Raw genomic sequence first — 27,389 nt, 5'->3', positions numbered from 1 at the left:
AATAGACGACGCACGCAACTGGTGCCGTGGCACTCAGCTGCGGTTTTGACTTTCAAGCAGCCTGATGATGACAGTAATAAAATGGTGAAAGGGCGTAAACGTTTCCCGGGGTGACGTGCATGCTTGGAGCTGCCATCTTCCTGCGCATCTCACTTCTTAGATAGCACAGGTACACCGCACGTCTTGCTGTTTCTTTTACTGTCCTTAAGGCCCAAAGGCTCTCTATCTACTTTCTTCCCTTACCTGGTACCTGTTGGATCTCCTAGGTTGACCGTTGTCACGTGAGGTTGAATACACGGTCCTCACAGTGCTTCTTTTCTCATCGCGCGAATGTGTCTAGAGTGGTTCTCCTGCCTCCTTTACAAGAAACGAAAGCGCAACACAAAGAGAAAGGTTGGTAGGCGGGCGTCTCGTGGCACGCCAGGCAAAGAATGGTGTCCGATTCCATGAAGCATTTTGGCCTGCTCTGCCGCCAGGTCACAGCAGAGCCGTCGCTCACTATCAAGCAAGAAATCATTCGTGGATTTCTCTCGCGGTTCACGGGCGACACCGGTCTGCTGCTCAAACTGCTTCTTCCGAAATACGCGCAACGCGTCTACTACATTCAGGACAAACAGCTACTGCGTGTGCTGTCCCTCGTCCTGCGCGTGGACGAAGCCGCGCTGCGGGATAAGCTGAACAGCAACGGCTGCATCGCCGAGACCGCGTGTGCGTACTTCCACCCAACGGTAGCCGTCGACTCGGACGGCTGGTGCGGCATGACGCTGACGGACTTCGATGCATTTTTGAATAGCATGGCTGTGGCAACCGTGGAGACAGAGCGCGTGCCCCTCTTACAGCATTTCTTCCAAGTTGCCTGCAGTAACGTGGTGTACTACTTCTTTCGTGAAATCAAACAGGATTTGCGTCTCGGCGCGGGTCTTCGCGTCGTGCTTGGCGGCCTGCACCCCAGTGCGTACACCGTGTTCCAGAACTGCGCCAACGTGCAGGAGGTGGTGCGTCGCATCCAGGCCAGCACGGCGGTCAGGGCCCCGGCTTCCGCAGCGACCGGCAGCGGTAGCGCCTCTGCCGCCCTTGATGCCGTCGACGGTGACGACGACGACGAAAACAGCAGAGGTGACGGTGTTGCCGGTGGGGTGAACACGGCCATCAGCATCGGCATCCCGCTCGCACCTATGCTGGCCGCACCGGCACGCTCAATTGCCCAAATTGTAGCCAAGTGCCCCAACGGTGCCTTCTCGGAGGTGAAGTACGATGGGGAGCGCATTCAAATTCACAAGAGAGGGAGCAAGCTCACGTTTTTCGCGCGCTCCCTTCGCCCGATGCGCGCGGACAAGTTTGCTGGGTTGGAGCCTTTCATTCTCCAGGCGATCAAAGCGGATGACTGCGTGTTGGATGGCGAGATCCTTATGGTGGATGTCCGCACTTCGGTTCCCCTGCCGTTCGGCACGCTTGGCAAGCACCGCCGCACGCAGTTCAGCAGCGCCTGCCCGTGCGTTTTCCTCTTTGACGTTCTCTTCTCCAACGGCCGGTCACTGCTGAAGGCGCCGCTCGAGGAGCGCCGCGAGGAGCTGAAAAAGAACGTGCAGTTTATCCGTAATCGCGTCATGTTCTCAGAGTTGTGCCTCATCGAGGGCCGCCCGGAGCAACGGGAGGCGCTGCTGCACCAGCACCTGCAGCGTGCCATCGCGGAAGGTCTGGAAGGGCTGGTGATCAAGGACAGGAAGAGTGTTTACGAGCCCCGTGCGCGGCACTGGCTCAAGATCAAGAAAGACTATCTTGATGGTCTCGCTGACTCGGCCGATCTGCTGGTGCTCGGTGCGTGGTTCGGCAGCGGCAACAAGGGCGGTCAGCTCTCCACCTTTTTGATGGGCTGCGTGGACCCCTCCGTCTCGCCAGGAGGGCCAGGTCGCTTCAAGACGGTCTGCAAGGTTGGCAACGGCCTCAACGACAACCAAATCTCCGCCATCTCTGCCGCGTACACGACACGCATGATGTCCACTGCGGCCTCGAGAGACGGCCAGCGCGGCGTCCCAGCGTGGCTAGACTGCCCATCGTGCCACCTGCCCGACATGGTGTTGCGCGATCCGGCGACGGCGGACGTGATGGAGGTGATCGGCGCCGAGCTCTTGGTGACCAAGACGCACACGAGCGGCATCTCCGTCCGCTTCCCGCGCATCCTGAAGATGCGCACCGACAAAACAGTGGACACGGCAACGACTTTGCGCGAGCTGCAGCAGCTGTTTCGCACCTCGAAGGAAAAGCTGTCCTCGGCAGGCGTGGACACCTCGCTGCAGCTCGCGGACAGTTACACCGTCATGCCGGAGGAAGAGGACAGCTCCGCGAGCGGGCCGCCTGATACCTTTCACACCACGTCTTCTGGCCAGGCAGCTCGCACCCCCACTCCACCACCTCGGAGTTCCTCGTTGCTGTCCTCACCGGAGCGAAGTCGCCGCACCGCGCCGGCCGCCGTGACGTGCGTTGCGATGGGCGACGTCACGGCACCGTCGATCCCCTCGACGGAGTCCTTTGTCATCTTTCATTCCGTCGCCGTCCAAGGACGGTGGTCCGTCCGGGGGGTTATGCGGCGCATCAGCGAGGCCTACGGACCCTCCGCTGGTAAAGCCTACGACCAGGCCGCCGCGTCTAGCGTGCTGGGCCAGGTAATTTATGCCGAGGTGGGCCCTGTGAGTCGGCCAGGACGTGTGTTTGTGGCGTCTGCCGTTGCACAGCGCACCGCACCTCCTGGCCAAGTCCCGCCGGTGGACCAACGCGCGTTGGAGAAGGCGCTGCTGAATGCCGCTACGTACGCCCAGCGCAACTGCGCCTCGTTGCACGTCGTCATTCCCGCGGCGGAGACGCAGGTGCAAGTGCCACCGTTGCTGGAGCTGTTCGATGGCCTCTGCGCCCGCTTCGACGTGCCCATAACCGTCTACGGTGCGCCGCCACACTCAACGTCGGCGCGGCAAGCGGCGGCACCGCAGGCAGCGGCGCCTCGCATTGATCGCGGGGGCAACAGCAGCGGGCCGGCACGCACGCTCCCTCCGCCACCGCCACCGCCGCCGCCGCGGCCCGCCACCCCGCCAGCACCCGCCGAAGACGACGAAGACGAAATCGAAGATGAACTCGCAGCGCCAGCGCTTGCCGCATCGTCTTTCTGTGCCGATGCACCCCTGCGTTTCTCGCGTGGCCGTGGCCGCCGCTATGCCTTGCTGCGCGATGTTGTGGCTCAGATTGTGCACTCCCCCTCCGACGATGGTGCCGCTGCGGCTGCTGGCGATGCCCAGGCCCTGCTGGAGCTGATGCAGGGCCGTTGCGTGGCGCTTTCCGACCGCTACGATGCTGCAGTGCCGTGCACGCACGCACTCGTTGTCGGGGATGCGCCCGTCCCTCCTTTGGGAGGTGCGAAGCGGCACTCGGTGTTTGTGTTGAGTGCCGAATGGGTGCGCGACTGCTTTCACGACGGAGTGCGGTACTCCGAATGCTTGTACAAGTTGGGCAGTGCACGACCTACGGCACACCTGCTGGACGGGCAGTGTCTGCTCTTCAGTGCAGCTCTGCTGCTAAAGGACGCGCACCGCTGGCGTCGACTCGCCGTGCTGCTCGGTGCGACGGTGCACCAGTCGTGGCACGTGGTCGGGCAGCGTACCAGCTTCGCCTTGACGGACGCGTGGGACGATGAGTGTGCGGAGGTGTACCGGCTAGGTGGGTGGGTGGTGCACTGCCAGTGGCTGGAGGACTGCGCGATGGCTGCGGCCGTCCTGCCCCTCGACGCCTACGTGTTCTCGCCCGCGACTGACGGTCAGCTCAGCAGCTCAAAAGGTGCTCGCCGTCCGCTGGCAGGTAAATCGGTGTGCCTCTGGCCCAATGTTGACATTGCGGCTCTTCCGTCGAATCCAGTGGCGTCTTTGTGTGGTGATGAGCTCGGTGCGACGTTGGTGGCTAGTCCCGCCGACGCCGATCATGTGTTGTTGATGATGGATACGGCGGCAGAGCGTCAACGGGCTGCGGCAGCTGTCGGCACAAACGAGCACAAGCTTGTGAACATGGAGTGGCTGCGGCGCTGCGCTGCTGCGGGAGAATACCAGACGCCCACCTCGCTGCCTCCTTTGCGGAGCGGCGAGTCACCAAAGCACGCCCACGAGGCCGTGTGCGAAGATGGCGAAGCCGTCGAGACAGCCTCAAGAGAAACGTCCAGCACCGCATCGGACAGCAGTCTTGAAGACGCGTAGCACTGCAACTCGCCGCGTCGTTGTGGTGCTTTGTGGGGTTTATTTCCCTCTGTTCTTTTTTCTTTTCCGTCTGCGCCTGTGTAGATGCTCGTTTTGCATTTTATTTGAATCCTCTTTATCGGTTTTTTCTTCTTCTCCGGTTCTCCAAAACGACGACTTCCGCTCTCTTCGGTATCCTGTAGCGTGCTGGATGCAGCGCTCTGCGCATGTTGTTTCCTTTCTCCTTCCTCCGCTCGTAACGCAGCGTCGCTTTCGTGCAGCGCAAACGCGACCCTTTTATATTCCACTCTTTTTGTTTTCTGGTCTGGTTCAACCAGTGCGGTGACGACAACACTTCTCGTTGTGGTGTTCGTGGCGCTGATCTTTCAGAAAAGAGAAGTTTTCGATGTACAGGGGCTTTTTAGCGCTTACAAAAAGAAACGGAATGAAAGCGGTGTGGCGAGGGATTGAAGACATTATGTTTTTCTTCGTGCAGTGCGCACGGACCTACTGGAGTGCGTCGCCGGCGGATGTCACCCATCGTATTTTTGTGTCCTGTCACCGAGCGAGTTTCTTCACCGCTCAACGATTCAATGACGTGCAGTCTTTTTCTTTTCCGCCTGCTTGTGTGTTCGCCTCCGCCTCTACCATTCTAAATGCCCACCCTCCTTTCCCTTTGAATGTTGACTTCCTTCAACACTCGTTGCTCGGCTCACCTGCTCCCCTGCGGCCCTCGCTGTCACCACCAAACAAAGTTGCTGCCCGACAGCCGTCCTGTCCGGTTGATTTTGTTTTGATTCTTTTGTTTTTTTTTCTGCTTAGCTTCGATCTTTTTTTTTTTCATTTCTCTATTACCCTTTAGATCGCGTGTTCCTCAATGAGCCGAGCCATCGAAAGGAGCAGCACGGCCTCGAGTGCGCCGCCGCTGGACTTGCTGCACAAGCTGCAGCTCTTTCGCTCCACCTTGGTGAACTTTTTAGAATGGCGCAACTTCGGCGACGTCGTGCACGGTTGCTACGTGCGTGTCCTCTTAGAAATGCGCAGCAACGATGAGAACCGCCGCGAGAGCCCAGACAACTACTACATCGCACTCGTGAAGGGCGCACAGCGCGGCCCGGTTTACTCCGGCTTCTCCGCGGACGCCGTCACCACGGAATGGCACATCGTCATTGAGCTGCCCCCGTGCTTCCGATCCACGCAGAACGGCAACGTTGTGCAGCTGAACTCCATCTCGAACTCGCCCTTTCGCCAGGCGGAGTACCAAAATTGGGTGGTGATGACGAACGAAACGCGCGAGTTGAGCTTCCCGAGTCTCCCGCAGCTGCAGTTTCGGCTTGGGATGTTGGAGGAACACAAGCAGCAGGCGCTCGCACCGGAGCCGCGGCGCCGCAAGACGGGTGAGGACGGGCAGGCCGCCGCTTTGCGCGAGCGCATGATGGAGGAGCACCGCAAGCGCATTACAGATGAAATACTCGCCACGCATGTGAAGATGCGCCGCATTGCGCAGCTGAAGACGCTCTCGCTGGAGGAGCTGCAAGAGGCGGAGCGCGAGATCCTCGACATGATTACCAACGTGCGGGTAGCCATCAACGAGCGCTCCAAGTGCATGCTGTGTCATAACCGCCTTTGCACGGAGATCTGCTACCCGTGCAAGCACCAGGTGCTATGCAAGGACTGTGCCAAGTCCATTCACGGTCACTGCCCCGCACCGGGCTGTGTGGCGCCGGTGCAGTACACATTCGAGGCGTTCACGTCGTAATCTCCGCCTGTAGACAGAGACACCCGCACCAAACGTTCTTGCACGGAAGGGAAGGCACGTTCGGTGCTGCATCTCTTTCGGCGTCTCAACGCAAAGCGGTTCGAGGGTGTTTTTTTTTGTATTTTTAACATGTGAAGTCGCCACACAGGGAACTCGTAATTCCATCGCATCATCTCATCCGGGTGGAACAATCGTTTGAATTTAGTGCCTTTTCAGGGGGCATGTTCTTTTCGAAACGGTGACTTTATTGTGCTGCTTTTTCTCGCTTTCTAATGTTTGGCTCCCCGTGGCAGCGGTCACTGCCGTTGCTGTCGATCTCTCAGGTGTGAGTGTGTGTGTGTGTGTGGCAAGCATACTGCCGCCCGTCACTTGCATGTGGGGCAACAAAGGAATATATTTGTATATGAGCCAGTTCCAATTATATTTGTTTCTTTTGCGTTCTTTCATGTCTCATCGCTTGATTAACAAAAGGGACTCCTTCCTTTCAGTCTTCCGAAGCGCTGCCGCATCGCCCCGACAGAGCGGACCACCAAAAGCCGCAACAACAACGAAAGCGCCGCGAACAGCTGGCAGATCTTTTTCTTTTTTTTTCCCGATCCCCCCTCGCGCAGCGTCTCTTGTAGGGGAAGCCGCATCAGGTGCACCAAGGCGCGTCTCCTGGCCATCGTCTCTTGAAGTAAGCGAGCCATCACTCCTCCTAACTGCGCTTTTTTTTTGATTCTTTTTCAGGCACCTCATGTCGCCTAAGAAGCCAACGGCGAAGCATGTTCAGTGCGCCTCGTGAAAGCACCTACGCCGTGATGGCCGCTTAACGGGCCACGCGTGTGTGGGTGCGTGACAAGCGTACTCGCGGTGACGCCGCCGGTAACGTGGTCGCCTTCACACGCGGTCTTGTGGGCGTTGAAAGGCGGCCATCACCTCGACTCTCTACCGTGAGATTCCTCCCTCTCCCTTCTCGCTCTTCTTTCAAAAACACGTCCTTCAGCACGTCAAAGAATTCTCCCACGTGTCATCGGCGTCTCAACCGGCAGCTGCGCTGTAAGGGAGACCGCTGAATTGTGTTGGGAAAAGACTGCACATCTGCGTCGAGTACGCCGACGCCGCTCTCCTCCTACCACGGCATTGTGGGTGTCATTCGTCGCGTCTTCGCGGCTTTGCGAGGGAGCTCTCCATCATCTACTGTATTATTACTGTTACTTCGATTATTCTTCTGCATCAAATTCGTTGTTGCGTGCCGTCCTCTCTTCACCTTCTGCGGAATGCAAAACAAAAACTTTCCGTTTCAGGCGGTGCCGCAGAGTCACTGGCCGCTCACCTCCTCAGCGCACAAATGCGTCGTGTGTGGGAAGACTTTCGGCCTCTTTCAGACCGCCGAGAACTGCCGAGGCTGCGGTCGAGTGTGCTGTTCCAGCTGCCTGTCCGACCACCTTGTGTTGCCCGGCCAGCCAGGGACGGCGCCGGTGCCGGTGTGCCAGATATGCGCCGACTCCATCACCCGCACCTACGAAGAGGCGGAAATGACGATGCAGCGCTGCCAGCTTCTGGAGGAAATTGTAAATGAGCAGGCGCTGCAGGCGGAGAAGACGCGAAGTGACCTGCGGGAGCAGCAGGAAGAGAACAAGCTGCTGCGGCATGAAAAGGAGCAGCTGAAGGCGACGATTGCGCGAATGGAGATCGAGGCGGAGGTGGCGGCGGCAAAGGTGGAGGCGACAACACGAGCCACCGCTGCGTCAACGCCACCTGCTGTTGCCTCACCCACCGCCTCGCCCGTGAAGCCGGACAGCGACACTAATGCGCTGGGCGACGGCGCCCTCTCCGAGGGGAGTCTCGCGGCGATGGAAGAGAAGTTGAACAAAAAGAAGCGCCAGCTCGACATGCGCGAGGCGACGCTGAAGGACGCCCTCAAGAAGGTCTCCGCTGATGCCGCCAAGAACGCCGATCAGCGAGCGGCGCTGCAGGAGCAAGAGAAGCAGCTGACAGCGTTGGTGACGTCAAAGTTCACGGCCCTCTTTGAGGAAGAGCGTCAGCGACTCGAGGACATGAGCACAGACGCAGTGACAGACATGCAGAACCAGTTCGTAGCCTGGGTAGGACAGCAACAGGACGGAGTTATCGAGCGCCGACGCAAGTACGAGCAGCTGATGGAGGAGCGCCAGCACCGGACGGCAGCGGAGCTCGTCGAGATGCGGACCAGCCGGGACGCCCTGCAACGTCAGCTGGAACTTCAAACGAGAGAAATAGAGAAGCTGCAAGCCGAGGCGCGTAATGCAGCGGCGGCACACTCGATGCTGGTAGGGGCGGCTGCCCAACAACAGCAGGAGCAACAGCAACAACAGGAAGACAGAACGGAGCAACAGGAATTGAATCAGGGCGCAATCGCTGCCACGCGACGAGCCGAAAAGGCGGAGGGCGAAGTGCACCGGCTGCAGGCGGAGCTCGATTCCACGAAAGCACTTTACACGGAGGAGACCCAAGCCCGCGAGATCGCGTCGGCCGCGTACCAGTCGGAGCAGCGGCAGGCGCAGCAGCGACTCGAAGCCTTGACACAGGGCTTCCGTGCGCAGCAGGAGGAGGCGAAGGCTGATCGAGATGCCGCTGTCGCAGCTGCCCGGCAGGCGGCGGCGGAACATCATGCGCAAGAGCTGGCGGCACAGCAGGAGCGTCTGGAGGCGAAGGCGGCTGCGGACGTTGAGGCTGCTGTGCAACGTGAGAGGCGACAGCACGCAGCGGCGATGGAGAGGGACAACGCCCAGCACGGAGCGGAGAAGGAAGCTCTGGAGAATACCGTAAAGGAGTTGGAGCGTCGGCTGCAAGAAGCGGTAATGGCCGAAGAGCAACAGCCGCTCGATGCCCCGCCAAAGCCAACTGTGGAAGAGGCAGAGCAGAAGGAAGAAGCCGCAGCAGCAGCGTTGGCACATCTCCAAGAACTCCACTTACATGAAGCAGCAGCGTGGGCGGCAAGCCAAAATCAGTTGGAGGCGCGGCTGCGCGAGGCGGAGAGTCAGAGAGAGGACACGCTGAAGGACAGTGCGGCGGCCTTCGCCAGAGCTGCACAGGAGCACGCCGCGACAGTGGCAGAACTTACTGCAGAGCACCAAAGAGAAAAGGCAGCGTGGGAGACGAAGACGACGCAACTCAAACGCGCACAGGCGCAGCAGGAAGATGGGCTGCAGCGCCAGGACAAGACGTGGAGGGAGGAAAAGGCCGCACTGTTGAAAACGTGCAACGACCTCGAGGCCCGCCTGGAGACGCGAAAGAAGGCGGCGTGGCAGCTGCAGCAGCAACTGCGCGACTGCAAGCAGCAACTTTCCGAGTTGCAGGCGCAGTATCAAAAGAAAGCGACGGAGGAGGAGACGGCGACGGTGGCGCAGTCGCGGGCGGCGACGACGCTGCAGCGAAGTGCTGCGGCACTTGTGAAGGAGGTGCAGCAGGCACAGCAGCGGGTATTGACGGAGCACACCGCTGCCGTCACCCACATCCGCAGCGAGCTTCAGGAAACGGCGAAGGCAGCGTCTGCCGCCTCGAGTCAAAAGAAGACGCGGGAGGCGGTGAAGCAGCTCGCATCACAGGTGGCAAGCGTGAAGGAAGAGAAGGAGGAAGTGCAGCAGCAGCTCAAGGCGGAACAGGAGAGGCGGAGCAACGCTGAGGCAAAACTGGAGAAGTTAAAAGCGTCGTTGTATTCGATGCAGAGTACGGAGCAGCAGCAGCGGCAGACAATGGCGGAGCTGCAGGAGAAATACCATCATGTTGCGGACGAGTTGGAAGCCGTCAAAGCGGCCAAGGCAACGCAGGCTGCTCTCAGCGAGTCCCCCTCGCCTTCTCCCAGCCGATCTCTAGAGAATGAAACGCACCTTCTCGGAGTGCAGCAGCATTGGGTGCAGCAGCAGGCGCACGTGGAGGGACTCTACGCCATGGCGTTGACCACGGTGCTGCAGCATGAGTGGTCAGCTGCCATGGACGTGGTGGTGGAGCATCTCGCGTCGGAGGCGTGGAAGCAACGACAGATGCGCGCCCGCAACGCCACAGCACTGGAAAACACGACAAGCACCATCAGAGAGGTGCAAGAGGACTTGCGCGTACGCGCGCAGGCGTTAGTACAGCGGCAAACTGAAGTAGAAGAGCAGGAGCGCCGGATAGCTGAGAAGAAGAAACGAGTAGACGCGGTCTGCCGCGACCTCTACGCGGTGGCGAAGGAGCTGCGCACGAAGCATTTAGACGGCACCGACTGCGCCGGCGTGGAGCAGCTTGTTCGCTCTGCACGTGTCGTGGGCGAGGATGTGTAGCGTACGTACTCTCGGCGAGCTGGTGCCACCTTTATCTTTGCGCTCTTGATGTTCGCATCTTTTATCATTGTTATTACTATTTTTATCTTTAAGGTTGTTGCTTTTGGAAGCCAACGTCAGTGCAGCAACGTTGTTTAGCTGCTGTGGCGTCCTTTCATTCTTTAAACTGTCTTGTCATGTAACCGCTGCTGCAGTCACGTACAAACCGCAAAAGGCGAAGTGAAGTTGAAAGAGGAGCCACACGACGGTACGTTATCGATGATGTATGTGCTGTCGTTGCCGCTCAAAGGTGCAGGGTCTCTTGAAAATGAAAGGAACGCCTCCTACCTGATTTCATACGGACGACGCTGTGCAATCGAAGACACAGGCGGTGCCCATAAGCTGGACGCTCGACATCGATGGTTTGACAGCTAGCTGGACAGCTCGCATGAGACCACTGCACATGCTCTTTCCAACTCTCTCCCTCTATCTCCACGGAAACCTCGTGGCTTGTTTCTTTGCTGCTGTTGTTTCTCCTGTTCCATTATGTCCTCCTCTGGTGCTGCTGCTTGCTTTTCATTTCAACTATGTCAGCACACCGTATCACGCAAGGAAGAGACTCTCTCTGAGAGGAACCGCCAAGCAGCAGTCGATTTCTTCATTGCAGCGCGTACAACGGGGCTTGAGGCACCTTCACGAAATACGCCAATCGGATCGCTTTCGTTAGAAGGTGCGGCTCCCCCCCCCCCTCCCTCCCTCCTTCTCTTCACGTACAGATCGCGGTGTTCGCTCCACGATACATCAACTTTTAGAAGTGGAGCGCACCACCAAAAATGGAAATGACTTCCTTTTCCAGGTCTGCCCTAGAGATCCTGCAGGCCGCAGAGGAGGTTCTCACCCAACCCCGCCACGTCCGCAGCCAAAAGAAACCCACACCTGCGTACGCATACAAGAGCACCATAGACTACAACGACATGCACAACGGTCGCGCCGCGCATCAGGATCCGAACTGCAACGGTCACAGCGTCGCCGTGCCAGAAGCGTCCACCGTTCGAGAGCTGCAGAGTCAGCTGAGTCGCGCGATGCGAGAGCTCATTGAACTGCGCGCCGAACTCGCCGCTGAGCGCGACCGCCGCAACGACACCCTGGCGGCGCTGGGGAAGCAGTGGAAGGAGGAGGTGATGGTCGTCGTGCATCGCCGCGACTCCGCCCTGCAGTCCGATGTGGCCGAAGTCGAGGAGAAGCTCACGGCGCAGTGGAGAGAGAGCAACGAGAGCTGCGTGGTTCTTCGGCGACAGCTGGAAGAGGCCGTGCGAGCTGCGAAGGTGCGCGACACCGATCGCTTTCAGCTGCGCGAGGAGCTGCAGGAAACATCGCGGCAGATGGACGAGCGGGTGGAGGTGGCGCTGGCGCAGAGCACCGCCGCCCGAGCAGACTGCAGCCGTCAGCTCGAGCAGGAGCGGGCGGCCCTCGCACAGCGGCTAGACGCGGAGCTGCTGCGGCTGGTCGAGATGCGGCGTGCGGACCAACGGGCGCTGCAGGAGGCGCGAGAGGCGCTGCGACAGGACGGCCAGCGCATGCGCGGTGAGGTGCAGCGGGCGGTACAGGAGGTGTGGGAGTCGTCCGCCGCCGCCCTCATCAAGACGGCCACCGAACCCGTCGAGCAGCTTCGCGCGGAGCTACGACAGTGCAGGGCAGCGGTGCAAAGCGCAGAAGAAAAAGTGGCGGACTGCGTGCGCAGCTGCCAGGCGGAGTGTCGATTGAACACGACGACCGCAGCGGAGCGGCTGCACGCGCTGGAGTCGAAGGAAGCCGTCGCCACGTCGCGCATCGACCGGGCGGAGCGGAGGGCCGACGGCGCCTACGAGACGGTCCACCGAATGGAGTCCGCCGTGCAGGGCGCCAAAGACGCTGCCGAGCGGGCGCAGCTGCAGGCCGCCGGTGCGCTGGAGCGCACGCAGAAGGTTGAGCACGCCCTCAGCGACCGCGACGCGCGCCTCCTCGCGGTGGAGTCCAACCTGCATGCCGTGTCGACCGCCGAGGGTTTGAAGGCGGAGGTGGAGGCGTGCAAGCGGCAGGCCGGCCGGCTCGAGAGTCGCATGGACGCCACCGGCGCCCTCTGTGAACGAGCCGAGCAGCTGGCGGATAAAACAGTTCGGCAGGTAAGCGAGTTTAGCAACCGCGTCTCCAGCTGCGAGAAGTCGATGCAGAGAGGCGTCGCGGCGGTGCAGGGCGTGCAAGAGTCGATGGAGGTCTGCCAGGCCGACTGTCAGCAGATCCGCGCCCAGTATGAGGTGAGTGAAGGGGTGGTGCAGCGACACGGGCAGCTCATGACGCAGCTCGAACAGCGCATCATGGGTCAGGAGAACCGCCTAGGGCTGTGGAGGCAGCAGCAGGAACAGCACGCGAGGGATCAGCAGACAGCCCAGCGGGAGATGACGGAGAGAGCGGAGGTGATGCATGCGACGGCGACCCGGGCCCAGCAGGTCAGCAGCGACGCACGGGCGGAGGTGAGCCGGCTGGAGCGGCGCGTCGACGATGTGGACCGCGCTCTCACGTCCGCCTCGGCGGAGGTCACCGCCGTGCGTGCAGCAGCGGAGAGCCTGCGGACGCAGGGGTTGGAGATGCAGCGGCAGCTGCAACAGCAGGAGGATCAGCTGCAGCAGGCGGAGGCACGAGTGCTGGAGGTGGTGGGGCCGCGGACGGAGTTGGAGCACAACGTGGCACAGCGCTTCGAACGAAGCGAGTCGCATGCGGAGCGTCTCGGTCAGAAGTTGGCGCAGTGCGAGAGGAAGCTTCAAGAAATGGGAGGGCGAGTGCAGGACTACTTGAACGACGCCATTCAGCGTCACGTAGGCGAGTCGCAGCGACAGCTGCTGTCTGCGCTAAGCGAGGGTCTCTCGCGCGTGTCGGAGCGGGTGAGCACTGTGGAGAGCACCGTGACGGAGGTGCAGGCCAGGAGCGGCGACATGCCGAGCCAGGTTCAGTCGCTGCAGAAAACCTCGTCGGCACTGCAGCGCAGCCTGCAAACCCTCGAGGAAGATCTTCAAGCGTTACGTGGACACGTGGATCAGCTCTCTCTCCACGCCGAAGGGCAGAGTGGCGATCACCAGCAGCTCGGCGCGGTGCGACAGGAGGTGGCACGACTAACGGCCGTGCAGCAACGACTCCAGCAGGATCTGCTGCAGCTGCAGGAGATGATGCGGACCTTACGCGAGGTGCAGCTCGCCGCAGCTGGTCAGCCGCGAGATCCGACGCTCAGCCAACTCGGTGGGTCGCAGGCGCAGACCGCCAGCACCGAGATCGCACGCACAACCGAGGCGGACTCCTCCTCACCCTCCGCGCGCGTTCCCACTGGTACGGGCCAGCAGTCTTCGCCGCACACCGCTGCCATCGAGCCGCGGCAGCCGACGAGCGCCGCGGTGACGCCGCCACTCGTGGCAAGCCACACAAAAATGGCCCCGACGCTGCAGGCGCAGCAGGACCGGCAGCGCGCCTCGTCGAGCAGCACCAACGGCGGGAGCAAAGACAGCAGCGTCGAGCGGCCCCCGTCGCACCTCAGCGGCGTTTCCTCCGTGCGACCGGCGGAAGAAGAGGTGGCGCAGCTGCACTCCGTCGCTGAGCCCGCCGCCGGCACAGCCTCTTCACCTCCCGATAGCGACGATGACGACAACGACAGAGTTGACGCGTTGCAACCCAACGTGAAGTCCTACGTGCGGTCTCCACAGAGGACTGGGCTGCCCAGCGTGCACGCGGTGGCGATCGCGAGCTTGTGCGGTGCGGCCGAGACGGTCGAGCAGCTCAGCGCACCGGTCGTGTCGTCCTCCGTGCCGGCGCCGGGGCCTGTCAACACGAGCCACCCAACTGTCATTCGTAGCTTCGCCACCGTTGACACGGCGTCGTCGGACAGCGATATTGAGGTGGAGGATCTGCGGCCGCAGTCAACGAGGGCGAGGGCGGCAGCAGAGGAAGAGGAGGAGGAGCACGCAGACGACGCCTCGAGCGAGTTGACGACGGCCGTCACGCTGACAAGTGAGGAAGCCGTCACGCCGACCACGTCAGGCAGTCGTCGCACGCGGCCCGCCACGGCGCAACGTCGCACCGTCGCGATGGCCGCAGCGTGGGGACAGCCGCAGCCGTCGCCGACGGACTCCCCACCGGACCACACACCGCTGGCGCCGCCGAGTGCCGCCCGACCCGCAAACGCGCAGGAGGGGGCAACAGAGGAGGTACGGAGGACAGAGACGGTGCAGTCACCCGCGTCGAACGATGACGAAGGCGACGGCGACAGCGATGCGGTGCAGGCGCTGATCGCACAGTCCTCCTATGACGAGGACGACGCAGATGATCGGAGCGGCGATGGGCTGCTGCGACGCCGACCAGGGACGAGAACGCAAGGAGGCAACGCATGGGCAACCACTCAAAGGGCCGCCGCACCGCCACACCCGCAGCAGCCGGCAGGGGCGGGGAGTTCGGTGCCGGCACCGCGACGTCCGCAGTGGGACGACTGGGACGAGGAAGACGCCGAGGACGACGGCGACGGCGACGACGGTCGCAGCAACAACAGCGTCGTCGAAGACGTCTCCACACCCGCAGCGCCGGCACACTGCAGCCTCCACGCCGGCGCGGCTATGGCGACGAGCAACATCGAGGAGGTGGAGGAGGTGCCCATCGCGGCGCCGCCACAGCCCTCTGCGACGTCCGCAAACACGAGTGCCTCGTCAGCGTCGCCGAGTCAGATGGCGGCCACCACCGTGCACCACCGCAGCGCCGGCGCCGGTGCCGTCGAGGAGCTGCGGGCAACGGAGCGGCGGATCTTTGTGGGAGCGGCGGGGAGTGCCCTCGCCGGCTCACCGGAGCCCCGATACGTCGTGCCACGCCACGGCCAGAACACAACGTCGTCGTCGTCGTCGTCAGCGGAGCGGGCGGAGGCGCTCGGGCTGCGGACGGCGGGTCAGGCCGCACCGGCCCAGCGGTCTGCGTTGCAGGTGCGACAGTACAGCAGCTTTGACGACTCCAGCACGAGTGACGACGACTAACGTCTTCGCTGCGGCACTGCAGGACTTGGCACCTACCTTTGATGTTCCTTTACTGTACCGAGTGCTGTGCTTGTAAAGCGGCGTACTGCTTTCATAGAATTGTACGGAGAGTTTGTTTTCTCTCCTGGTTTTCAGCCAGCTTCTCCACGTAGAACACAACACATATATACCGCGCATACGCGGGAAAGAAAGGCAGAGAGAGATCAACTTGCGGGAATGCTTCAGCCACATCAATCAGGGATGTCGGCGGTGTGATGCATCAGTGTGTGTGTGTGTGTGTGTGCTTTGTGTCAAAGCACATGGCAGGTTCGAGAATGGCACAACAGCGTTGCTTCCAAGCTGTACGCTATCTCCGTAAGAGTTCTTTTTTCAATCATTATCTTTTCTCCTCCTTTTCCTTCCACTTCCTTGATTGCACACCTGCGCCGTTCCACTGGTCCTCTGCTCAACATCTGCTTTCCGTAGGTTTGAATCCTCACTTTGCTGGATCGTGCCATCTAATTAAGCTGTGCGGGTGTGTGTGACAACGTGTTTTTCCACACGTGTTCGCACGTCATCTCGATTCTGTTCGCTTTTAAACTATTTAGTATCTTTGAGCCTTCAAAAAGAAAAAGGAAGTTTAAAGTAAATCGGCTCATCGGCGTTTGCACGACAGAGCGGTGCTTCAGTGTTTTGCGTCGCACATCTCTTTCGCTGCTGTTGTGTTTCGAACTGACACGAACACCACGCTGTGTTTGTTTTCTTCTTCCCCCCTGCCTCTGTTCAGGGGTTGCAGCGCTGTGCATGTAGCTCCCCCGTTTGATCTCTTCTCCGACGATTTCTCTTTCTTCGCTTCCTTCCTTCGTCCAACGAGTCTCGCCATCGTTTCGTATAGCGGTGGTCCGCACTTTCGTTTCTCAACCCTTCTCGTTTTTCTTTTTTTTTCTTTTTTTTTTGCTGTTGACGTTGATCTCGCGCGTGGTGGCTGTGGTGCCGACTCCTCCCCCACCGCCGTGCACTCCGTTCCTCCTTCCCAACTCTCCTCGCCCGCTTCACTGGCGATACAAACGCCGAAGGAGGAGCAGCAGAAAAGAGGGCGCCCTTTCAAGCCGGAAGAGCGTCTGCAAAGCAAACACGGCGACCTCTCTTTGCTCCCTTCCTTTTCTGTTTTTGCCAAAGTTCGAATTTCGGATATATATATATATATATATTTATATTTAATTGTAGCGCCCCGCTTTATTTCGCCTCTCTGTTTTCTTTGCTTGTTTGTTTTCCGGTTGTTGCTGCTCCCTCCCCCCACCCCCCATAAGCTACTATCTTTTCTTCTTTGGTGTTTATCGCAAGTACATCTATGGTATCGGAATACAACAAGCTTTTTTTTCTCTGGTTGGTGTGTTCTCCCCCGCCGTTACGCGTTGCGAAGAGCACAGAGGCCGCAGGCTGCATAGTTTGGTGTTCACGAGTATTCCTGTTTTTACTATTCCCGCTCTTTACCTCGACGCTTTTTTCGCTTGACTGCACATCGTGGGCTCTTCTGTTGCCCCAAGTTGGCTTTCTTTTTCACTCTGAAACGGCTCTTCGCTCCTTGGCGTCTTCCTCTCTTCTCTTTCTTTTGCATTGGCTTACAAGCAACAACAGCGTGTGTTTTATTTTCCCTCGTAGATCTTCGTGCTCCTCCGTGGCATTTTCTGCCTCCCGCCTTGCATCCATCCATTCCCCGGTGCTCTCTTCTCTTTTGAGGGGGTTTCCGCGTCCTTGCCGTACGCTTGTAATGCATCGAAACAGCGACCACAGCTGCATCTATATAAGTATTTTTATTTATCTAAAATTACGGTTTAATAACGCACTAAAGTTTTGTGTCGTGCCGACGTTCACCTCTTAAAGACGGCCCTTTTCTTTGTTTTAGTAAGTGTCATTCGTGGGCGTTATTTCTCCTTTTATATTTGCTTGGACGCTGCGTTGCGGGCGCTGTGCACCTCGTCTTCGCTGTCGGTTGTTTTTCCTCTTTATTCGACTTCTGTTTTATTCTCCCTTTGTTTCGTTTACCGTGCTTGGTGCTCGCTGCCCTGCGCTCCGCCAAATTTTTGTTCGTTGCCCATGTAAATTCTGTGCTCTTTGTTTTCACTCCTGCCGACAGGCATCATCTAGTAGTTAACCATAACGTGGCGTTCAGCTTCCTTCCGGGGCGGGATTCGTTGGTGGGCGCCACACTCATTGATATTCACCATTTCTGTTTCGGCGAGTGTGGTTTGCTCTTGTTTTGTGTGGCAGGTGGATGTCGAGACGCTTGTTGTGTGTGCGTGCGTACTCAAGGCGTTGCGGAATTTCAAGAAGGTAACTTCTCCGGCGCTCATCTCCTTCGTTGTTTTAATACTGAACGTTTTTTTCCCCTTTTCTGTTTGTGTTGCTGTCTGTTCTGTATTCTGCGGGGTACGCACCGAAGCTCGACGCGGCGCGACGCGTCCTTGTTCTTGTCACCGTAGAGGCCACCTCGTGACGGACCCTGCATCCTGGGGTTCGCCTCCGCTCACTGCGTTGCGTAGCGCTGGTTTGACGTTTATTTTCTTTAGCCAACGCAGGTGTGTCTTTGAAGGATGAGCAACGATCACTTCGGCTCCCGCTTCACCGTCATTGAACAAATTGGCGGCGGAAACTACGGAACGCTCTTCCGCGTCATCGATGGGGAGGCGGACTCGTTGGCGGAGCGCATCATCGCAACGAAGAAGCTCAAGGACGCCATCAACCACCCACACGTCCTGCGCGAGGTGAGCGTGCAGCGGCATGCGCAGCAGGGCACTCGTCACGTAGCGAAGCTTCTCCACGTCGTGCCCCGCGATCAGGTGCGGGCCGCACTCGTACTCGAGTACGTTCCTCTCGACCTGCGCATCTTCCTCAACACGTTCTACTGCGAGCGGGTGCCCTCGTCTGCCCCGACGTGGTGCGCCACGGAAAACGGCAATGGAAAAATCAACGGTCTCCCGCCGACACACGTTCCCCTTACCTATGTGCGCAGAGTGCTGCGGGGACTGCTGGAGGCGCTGCAGTGCCTTCACGCACGCGGCATCGCCCATCGCGACGTCAAGCCGGAGAACATTCTCGTGGAGCCGCTCGGCCTGGACCACCCATTGCGGTGTGTGTGTCCGCCTCCGCGGTCCGCCGCTGCACCATCATCCGCAGCGGTGGCAGCAGGCACGGACTCAACCGCAGTCAGCTGCAACGAAATCCTCGGTGCAAATGCCGCGGAGGAGCGCTGTTGGGTGCACGCCCGTCCTTCCCACAACGGCAGTGCCGCAGCGCGTCATGGCGACGAGCCGCTGCAGCCGACCTCCTCGACGGACCCCCCGCTGGAACTGTGTCGGCGCTTCTTCAATAATGCGGTGGTTCTGCACCACGAGCTGACGGGCGAGGACCTGGCACACACCCTTCACCTTCTTCATTGTGGCACGTGTCGGCGTGCGGCCTGCGCGAGCGCCTCGGAGGAAAAGACGGCGGATGGGGTTGCCTCGAACAGAAGCCGGAAAGGCGCGCCGCTGGCGGAGTCGGAGCAGGAGAATGGCGACGGGTGCGGTGCAGAGCAGCAAATCAGCCGTACGCGCAACGTCCAGGAAGAAGAGCGCGAAATAGAGGAAGGAGTCGTGACGGAATCCACAGAGGGCGTCGATGGATCGCCGGGGCTTGAAGAAGAGGAAGTGCAGCACGCACCACATAACGATGCGAACGCAGCCGCCGCACTGCCGCTCTCACCTGACGTGAAGCTCTGTGATTTCGGCTCGGCGCGCCACATCGGCACGCTGCGGCTGCGCAGCGCCACCGAGCAGCGCGAGGAGCTCACGCCCGGGCCGACCACGCCGGTCTACTGCGCACCTGAAATGATGCTGCTGCAGCAGTACGGCACTCCGGTGGACATGTGGGCCGTCGGCGTCATTCTCTTTGAGATGCTGACGGGCGAGTTCTTCCTGAGTGTCGGCACTCTGCGCTCCTTTTACGGTGATTTGGTCGTGCACGACGACTACTGCGTCATGCATCGGTTGAACATGATGTTTCGCCACTTGGGCACGCCGTCCGCCGAGGAGTGGCACCAGATCGCACACCCGCTGTACTACCCGGACGGCATGCTGTTGCACCTCCCGCAAATACCGCACGCCTCGCTCTTTACGTGCCTTGCGCGAGGCAGCCGCATGGATGGAGCTGCTGCCGCTGACGCTGACAACGGAGGCGTCGCGGTGGATCGCGCAGACAGCGAAGGGAGTGCAAAGCGAAAGGAGACGAATGAGGAAGTGGCGGGGGTGTGCGACGGCGGGGATGCCTCGCCGCGCGATCCGCTCTCGTTGGAGGAGGAGGGCAGCCAGCAGGGAATGGCATCGAAAGTCGCGGCGCAGCCCTCGACCACGAACTGCAGCAACAGCAGCGGTGACGAAGGCGGCCACGCGGAACCAGATGTATCGGAGTTCCTCCTGCGGCACATCGGCGTCTGCGGAGTCGACTTTCTGCGCTCGCTGCTGCGGTACAATCCGGCAGACCGTCTCACTGCTGCGGAGGCGCTGCGCCATCCTTTTCTGGCCACACGCGACGGAGGGCGGAGCGACAACATCGATGAGGCGGATTGAGGGAAGGGAGAAAAGAACAAGAGTTTTCAAGGCCGTTGGAGTTGCCGCGTGCGTGTGCGTTTGGTAGAAGCGGGTGTGGATCGAGTCTCACCAGGTGATTGATGTGGGTGTATGTTCTTTGTTCTTGGATGTGGATTCGCTGCAACCGCACTGCAGAGGTGCCGATGCTCTTCCACCTTCTAAGGAGGCGATAAATATGGCGGGGTAGCAATCACCTGCTTCTTTAAATACATAGGTAGGAGTAGTCAGTACGAAGCGAGTGTCGTACATAAAAATAATGCCAATCCCCAATAGCAACGAAGAAGGAAGCAAAAGAACTGCAACGAGCTTTAGCACCTGTTTCTGTGACGTTAACGGATGGAATACACTGGTCTGTCACACATACACGCACACACACGCACACAGGTGACAGCGGGTAGATGTAAACGGTTCAGCTCATCGGTGCGAAGGTGCGCGTTTTAGAAAGCTTGATGTTCGCGGTCTCTCTTCCTCTCTCGGTCTTTGTACTTCGCACCCTCTAACTATCATTTGTTTTCTTCCTCTGCGTCTCTTGGAACGGTTCTTCCACGGTGCCTAACCGATCACTGGCAGTTGCGTGTGTCTACCAATCTATCTATGTGTGTGTGTGCACCATAAGAGCCGCAGACACATTTACTTTACTCCACGCTCAGGCTTTTTGCGACATACGCGCGCCGGTCAACACGGGGCAAGCGGTGTCCGCGTAGCCGTTTTTTTTTTTGTTTTCTCTGTTGTGGTTGGCGCTGTTGCTTGTAGCTCTAACGCATGACGTATGGTCTCCTGGTGTTCAGCACGGTGGTGCTCTACGCACCCCACTGTCTGCTCTGTGCGATTGCGCTGGCGTGGCAGCCGGTGCTGATCATCATTAGCCTGATTTCCTCCTTTGCGGCGTTTGCGCCGCTCGTCGTGAGTGGTGCCGTCTTCCGGCTTCTGCGGCTGTCTCACGTCTCCACCGATGTCACAGCGGCTGCGGTGGTGCTGCCGGTGCATTTTGTGTTGCTGAGCGGCATTCGTGTGCTCGTGTTGCACGGGTGCCTGCAGCTGCAACGACTTGGCTGGGCGAGGGGGCTGCTGCTCGTGCGCAGTCGGGTGCCGCTCGTCGCGCTCAGCATCGCCGTCGGGGCCGGCTTTGGCGGCACGTCGTTGCTCGTCGGCGGCGGCGCCCTGCTCGCCGAAGCGTGGGAGGCACGATTGTCTATTCCGATGAGCGCAGCCCAGATGAACGCGTCAGCGGCGGTGCTCGACGAATTGTTTTCCGCCAGCGCGAGCTGCGCGCAGCTTCCGCGGTTGGTGCAATCTGTGTTCCAGCAGACCTTCTTTACGTGTGGACAGGTGGCGTGGTCGGTGATGCTAGGCCAGGCGTACGCGGCCGCCTATCCGCAGGCGCTGGAGGACCCGCTTTTAGAGAATGCGGAGGTGGTGAGTTGCGAGGATGAGCGATTGACTGTAGCAGGGAAAGGGACACGTGAAGAAGCGTCAACACCCGCAAGACATCAAGCGGAAGATGCGACGAGGGGCGCGTCTCAGCCTGCTCCCTCGCGCCCCGCCATGGCGAAAGAGGAGCCGGCGCGTTTGGGGCATGACGACGAGGGGTCTCTACCGCCTGTGGAGTCGACCGAGAAAAGCGAAGGAAGAGACGTGGCAGCGCAGCTCCTTGCGTTCCAGCAGCACCGCCGCAGTTCACCTGAGGAGTCGAGGACGAGAAACCAACACGAGGCCTTCGCGTATCAAGGCGCGACAACAGGGGAGCGCGTACCGCCGCCGCCGCACCCATCCACTGAGAGAGCGGGGCAGAGGGAGGAAGTGGAAGAAGGAGACTTGGAGAATCCTAGCACTACCGGTGCCTCCACCCGAGCGCCACTGCGCGGTACACAGGGTGCACGCACCTCCACCGCTTCCAAGGTGCCCTCGCCCTCTTCTCCCTCGTCGCACTCACCGGTTGTGTCTGGCCTCGTGGCAGAGTCCGTGCTGGCGCAGCGTCGGCCCACAGCCCTTCTCACGGGTCTGGCCGCATTGGGTCTTCATTTCCTGTACGTTATGCTGCCTTTGACAGCGCTCTCCGATGCTTCCGCCGCAGGCTCCTCGGGCCGTCGTGGGTGTTCCGCCTACATCCCTCTGCAGTGCCTCCTCACCGTCGCTTCCGTGCTCTGGGGGCTGTGGATTGTCCACTGCGAGCGTCACCCATCTGCGTACGTGCGCTTGGCGTGACAGGCGTGTCTTCCATGTTGCTATATAGTGGTTCTTTTCCTTTTCTCCGAATGCTGCTGATGTTGCTGAACTTATTATCATTGTTTATGTGTATATATATATAAAGCGCCGTTGCTTCTTATTTGGTGTCGCTGCGCATCACGGCGATCTTTGCCTTGTGAGCGCATCTGCGTGTGAACACCGCGATACGCTTTCAGTCTCTGTCTGAGCCGCATCTTCTTCCCTTTTCCCAAACAATCTCTTTGTTGCCGCCACACACGCACACACACACACACAACAGAATTGTAGGAGGTCTGCAAAAGGTTTATTTTAGGAACCTTCGCCGCGCACACGCCCGCCGGCAGCGTGGAGTTGACTTCAACACGCACGTTGAAGTTCAAGCACGCGCAGCAGTGACCGAGTTTTAAAGAGAAGGCATTTCTGCCATTAGAAAGAGGCGTCTTCGTTTTTTCCTCGACAACATTTTCTTTTCTTTTCTTAAACTGAGCGTCAAATAATGAACGGCCACAACGTCGAACCGACGTCCGCGGCGGCCCCGCAGAACGGGCCTTCGTCTTCTTCAACGGCGGCCTCGATTGATGTCGCTGTCTCCTCACGTCACGCGAACCCCAATGCACGGCAGCGTACATCAGCTGGGTCAGCGGAGACGCGGCGCACCACCAACGGCGCACCCGCCGCCACGGTACCGCCACGTCACCGAGACCCGACAACGGAGTCCTCTCACTCCGCTGCTGCGTTCGCTGTCGAAGGGAACAGCGCGTCGAGTGCTGCCCAGCCACTCGCCACTTCCACACCGCCATCACCACGACGAGTGCGGCAGCAAGAACAGTGGCAGCAGGTCCGCTCTGGTAAAACTATCATGAAGGCACGTCGGCAAGCCCCTGCGCGACACGCTGGCAAGACGCAGCGCACGAACTCGCCCGTGTCGACGTCACAAGCATCACCCGACGCACTGCAGCCACCCTCCGACAGCGCTGCAGGCTCGGAGGGCTTCAGCAACGGCCTTCTCGGCGCCGCTGTCACTGCCCCCTCTCCTCGCATGGATGACGTGGTGTGTGTTGTGCTCCCGGAGGCGCCATCGCGCTTCACGCCGCGCGTGTCCGCCGCCGCCAAGGGCGGACGCTTGGACCTGCGTGCGCGTGGTCTGACGGTGCTGCCGTGTCTCCACCTTGCAGGGGAAGACACAGCGGCTGCCCATCGCAGCTCAGACGACGGGGCAGGCAGCCCGCACAGCGACGTGGTCACCTGTGTGTCTTCACATGGCAGCGGCGACACCAGTGCGGTCTACCTGCACGCCGTGAACCTCCGCCAAAATCGCATTCGATCGCTTCTCACGCCGTCCCCCCGCAGCAACACCACCGACGGCCCTCGCAGCACTCCGCTTCCCTTCTACGCGCACGTCTCCTCGCTGGACCTGACGCACAACGAGTTGACATCGATCGCGGGCGTCGAGGCACTGCGCTGTCTGCGGTCGCTGCGGCTTGCCTTCAACAAGCTCACCTCGCTGGCTCCACTTTGGGCCTCACCGTACGTGGCGGAGTTAGACGTCCTCGACGTCAGCTCCAACGCGCTGAGCGAGCTGATGACGGCCGAGGACGTGCGTGCGCTGGAGCTGCATCGCATTCGCATTGTCACGCACCCCACGCAGGCCAAGGCAACAACGGGCGGCCACCGCAGCACCAAGACGACGACCACCTACAAATCCATGCGGCTGCGCGTGTTGTACGCCGCAAACAACGCACTGCGCTCCGTTCCGTGTTCGATTTACACGCTGTCGCACCTCGCCGATCTTCGGCTGTGCAGGAACGAAATCGAAAGCGTGCCGGAGAGCTTCCCGTCGCGGGCGTGCTTGCCGATGTTGGCGCGGTTGGATCTGAGCGTGAACTGCCTGCCGCCGGCTGTCGTGGAGGCCATCACAGCTCGGGTGGAAGGGGCTGCGGAGGCGTCGCACGCACGTCGTGGCACACCGCCTCCGTATGGAGACGAGCGCCCCGGGAGCACCAATGACAACAGCAGTCGGCGTTTCAGTGGCAGCTCAGCGCGCCGCGTGCAGCAACCAGACGGGGCACCGACCTCCTCCTTCGCTGCAGATCAGCCAGTTGCTGCGATGGAGGCAGCCGCAGGGAAAGCACAGAGCGGAGGCGTTATCCAGCTGATGATTTCGCATAATGCCGTGCGTGGCGAGAGTGGAAGCGGTGCGGAACAGAGCAGGGTGAACACTCAACACAGTCAGTCGCTTCTGCCTAGAGAAGCCGCCGTGGCAACCCCGGCGCGACCTGTGGTGAAGGCGCCGTCGCCGCCGCGCGAGCAGCGGCCGCGTCCACCTCTGCCGGATGCAACCGCCTCGGCAGGGAAGTCCGTCGTGGTGACCGCCGCCGCGGCACCAACACCTGCTTCCAGCGAACCGCACCGCCCGTCGGTAAAACGTGAAGAAAAGCCCACAACGGCGGGTGCTGACCGCCCCTCGCTTGACGAGCGGGAGGAAAAGCCCTCTGCGGCTTCGTCGCCGCCTTCTGCAGCAACAGTCGCCGCCGCTGCTGCCCCTTCGAATTGTGTCGAGTCCGCCGCCGACAACCGTTGCGCACCCGGTACGGCAGCGGACGCCATCGCAACCTTTGAGAGTGCGGTGGAAACCAGTGGGGAGAACGTATACGTCGTCAACGTGCAGCGGTGGGCCGCGACGATGCAGCACAACTTGTCGTGCGTGATGAAGACAGCCGCAGCCGCAGCAGCCACCACGGCGGACGCAGACGACGCGCCTGTGCAGTTTACCGAACAGGAGTTGCTGACGGCGCTGTATGACAACGTCGGCGGCTGCATGACAGCGGCCGCGTCCTCTTCCACCGGCGGCGCTGCCGCGACAGCTGGAGCATCGAAGAGCATTCGCCCGCGAGTGTCCAGCGCCTCACGTGTGATCGCGTCCCTTCTGCACCGTCTGCCGCCAGTCAACTCCCTTTGTTTCCCCGAAGACACGCAACTCAGAGCTCCTCCTTTGCTCCTCCTTACAGGGATCTCCTCCAGCGTCACCGCCAGTCCGCAGCAGCTGCTGCTCTACGAGGTACTCGCCCACCATCTCGTTCAAAACTGCCTCTGCACGCCCAAGACAGTGCCCGCCTCCACCGAAGCGTCATCGCCGTCATCGCATAGCTCTCCGACGCAGATCGCCGCCCCATCGCAGGAGTATCTTCGTGTCAACTCTACAGTGAGGGAGTACGCGTCCCCCCCTGCGATGGTACCCACGCGCGTGTCGTCGCCGCCGCGTGCAACTAACACGGTGAGTGCGCTACGGCGCACCGCGAGTACTAATAACAGTATGAGTAACTCTGTCAATGTTCATGCAGGGCGGCTAGGCGGTGTGATGAGTGCGGCGTCACGGCAGCTGAGTTTCCTCGTGCCTCTTCACGTCGTTCACGTCATGGACGACGAAGAAGGGGCCCGAGCAAAGAGTGCAGCGAATAGGAGGAGATCTCTTCTGTGGGGCTACGTGATGTGGAGGCAGAGCTGGGAGAGTGCCGCCGATCGGCGTCGTTTGAAGCATCGCAACTCGTTCGTCTGCGAGGCGCACGACGGCGGTCGGACACCGACGCAGCCTTCGTCGTCGGTGCTGCAGCTGCAGGCTTCCTCCACGCAGGATACGCCGGCGGGCACCGCAACGACCACTGCCAACGGCTCCACGCGATGCACCGCAGAGCCGCATGCGTTTTCCAGCTGCCCGGCCCCGGGCCGTCTTCTGGAGTGGCGTCGACTGCGTGAAGTCCGCCCCGCCTCGTACTCTGCGCTGCCGGCGCCGTGGGAGGTCTTCTACGAGCAGCTGCAGCGCGTCAACGCAGGCGGTGACGCCTCTCTTCGGTGTGTCCCGCCCGTCCTCTCCGGGGCCCAGGATCGCGTGCGTCTACTGCGCGGATGCCCGGGTTCTTTGAGTAGTGCGCTGCTGGGGGCGATGGAGCCGCCGTCCACCACCACTGCCACCAGCAACGCTGCGTGGACGCCGAATTGCCTGTTGACGGCATCGGCCAATGGAGCCTCTACGCAGGCCCCACTGCGCCAACTGGCGAGCGCGATGGGCGTCGCCGCGTCTTCGTTGTCAGGTGTCAACCGACGACAGAAGTGGGACGCATCACGAACTGAAAGGGATGTCATCACGCAAGCGGTGCAGCGCCGGCATCGCAGTCAACGATTGGCGCAGCGTATCGAGGCAGCGGCAACGACAGTCGCAGAGGAACAGGTACCGCCCTGCGCCATGCCGCTGTACAACGCCGCGGAGGTGCGCCAAAGTCAGCAGGCCGCTCTTCTGAGCTTCGCGCGTTTGGAGATGCAACTCGCAACCCACATGGCAGATAATGGTGCTATGACAGCCGCACTAAAGGACGCAGCGGCGAGTTCTGCAGCGACGGAAGTCACCCGAACGGCTTCGGATTCCCCTGCATGCCCAGAGCCCACAGACGGAGAAGAAATGGGGGAGGCGGAGGTGGAGAACTCGCCGGAGGCTGCCGTCTGGGAGGGAGAGGCAGAGGTGTCAAACACGCCGGATGATCGTGCGGCGGAGACGACATCTGCGTTACCCGTCACACCACCGGAGCATACAAACCCGGCGGAGGCGGTGATCGCGGATAAAGGAGCGGCAGAAGACGCCGTCGACGTCACGCCGCGGTCCCCACCGGAGGAGGAAACGACAGAAACTGTAGAACGATCGTCGGAGGCACCGGTGGAAACAGCGGTCACGGAGTAGGGTGAAGCGAGGAGGGGGGGGGAGGGGATCTTCGAATGGAACCAACGCAGATTTTGTGTGTTGTCCTCCTTCCTGCATCATGCACTTCGGCAAGAAGGAAAGAAGGTGAGAAAGAGAAGCGGGCTCCTGCCACCGCGAAGTTGGCGGCCGTGTCGGGTGATCTCTTCGTTGTTCAGCGGGGTGAAAACACATGTGGCGGCGCGTTTGGATCTCCTTCCCAGCCTTTCTGGACAACGCTTTCTTTTTTGTTCTTTATTGCCTCTTTATAGGCGTCATTTTTGCCGAAGCTCGGAGGGCATCGTCACTCCCCACAAAAATAGTCACCTCCATTTAATTACACCAACGCGGTGGCTAAACCCTAATGGATCGCCCCCAAACCGTCCGGTGTGACACCGGACGGTGCGTACACGCGGCGGCGGTACTTCGTCTACCTCATCTCAGCGACGGATGCGGTTTGACCCCGCGTCGGAAGGCGCATTAGGAAAAGAGGAGGAAATTAGGGGCTCTTGGGATCCTGCGCTAGGCGTGCCAGACGCATCAGTCGTGGTGCGAGCTTCGGAGCCCCACGGTGAGCGTG

The 27,389-nt window shown here is 60.4% G+C and overlaps 7 protein-coding genes across 8 annotated transcripts; all 7 read left to right on the top strand.

The window, feature by feature from the left end:
* Positions 1-265: 265 nt before the first annotated feature.
* ABB37_08345 (putative DNA ligase) lies at positions 266-4,232 on the top strand (the record flags this gene model as incomplete). 2 transcript variants are annotated; one of them, XM_015807321.1, is made up of 1 exon in its annotated part: positions 266-4,232. In XM_015807321.1, the coding sequence occupies exon 1, from the start codon at positions 432-434 to the stop codon at positions 4,230-4,232; it is 3,801 nt and encodes a 1,266-aa protein (XP_015654270.1). In that variant the 5' UTR covers positions 266-431. The 2 variants fall into 2 exon arrangements, with proteins under 2 accessions (XP_015654270.1, XP_015654269.1); XM_015807320.1 differs by having other exon boundaries at positions 286-4,232.
* A 733-nt stretch (positions 4,233-4,965) lies between these two features.
* ABB37_08344 (hypothetical protein) lies at positions 4,966-5,970 on the top strand (the record flags this gene model as incomplete). Its single annotated transcript, XM_015807319.1, has 1 exon — positions 4,966-5,970. Exon 1 carries the CDS (start codon positions 5,089-5,091, stop codon positions 5,968-5,970), a length of 882 nt encoding a protein of 293 aa, XP_015654268.1. The 5' UTR covers positions 4,966-5,088.
* A 984-nt stretch (positions 5,971-6,954) lies between these two features.
* On the top strand, positions 6,955-10,253 carry ABB37_08343 (hypothetical protein; the record flags this gene model as incomplete). Its single annotated transcript, XM_015807318.1, has 1 exon — positions 6,955-10,253. Exon 1 carries the CDS (start codon positions 7,230-7,232, stop codon positions 10,251-10,253), a length of 3,024 nt encoding a protein of 1,007 aa, XP_015654267.1. The 5' UTR covers positions 6,955-7,229.
* An 812-nt stretch (positions 10,254-11,065) lies between these two features.
* Positions 11,066-15,271, top strand: ABB37_08342 (hypothetical protein; the record flags this gene model as incomplete). The annotated part of the gene is made up of 1 exon (XM_015807317.1): positions 11,066-15,271. The coding sequence occupies one exon, from the start codon at positions 11,066-11,068 to the stop codon at positions 15,269-15,271; it is 4,206 nt and encodes a 1,401-aa protein (XP_015654266.1).
* Positions 15,272-17,844: 2,573 nt separating this feature from the next.
* Positions 17,845-19,857, top strand: ABB37_08341 (putative protein kinase; the record flags this gene model as incomplete). Its single annotated transcript, XM_015807316.1, has 1 exon — positions 17,845-19,857. One exon carries the CDS (start codon positions 17,845-17,847, stop codon positions 19,855-19,857), a length of 2,013 nt encoding a protein of 670 aa, XP_015654265.1.
* A 783-nt stretch (positions 19,858-20,640) lies between these two features.
* On the top strand, positions 20,641-22,083 carry ABB37_08340 (hypothetical protein; the record flags this gene model as incomplete). Its single annotated transcript, XM_015807315.1, has 1 exon — positions 20,641-22,083. One exon carries the CDS (start codon positions 20,641-20,643, stop codon positions 22,081-22,083), a length of 1,443 nt encoding a protein of 480 aa, XP_015654264.1.
* Positions 22,084-22,362: 279 nt separating this feature from the next.
* Positions 22,363-26,812, top strand: ABB37_08339 (putative leucine-rich repeat protein; the record flags this gene model as incomplete). The annotated part of the gene is made up of 1 exon (XM_015807314.1): positions 22,363-26,812. Exon 1 carries the CDS (start codon positions 22,580-22,582, stop codon positions 26,810-26,812), a length of 4,233 nt encoding a protein of 1,410 aa, XP_015654263.1. The 5' UTR covers positions 22,363-22,579.
* Between the last annotated feature and the right edge of the window lie 577 nt (positions 26,813-27,389).

The sequence above is a fragment of the Leptomonas pyrrhocoris genome, assembly GCF_001293395.1.
Source record: "Leptomonas pyrrhocoris isolate H10 chromosome Unknown, whole genome shotgun sequence".
NCBI lineage: Eukaryota > Euglenozoa > Kinetoplastea > Trypanosomatida > Trypanosomatidae > Leptomonas > Leptomonas pyrrhocoris.
Note: the sequence above shows the minus strand (reverse complement) of the source record. Positions and strands in the feature narration are given on the sequence as shown.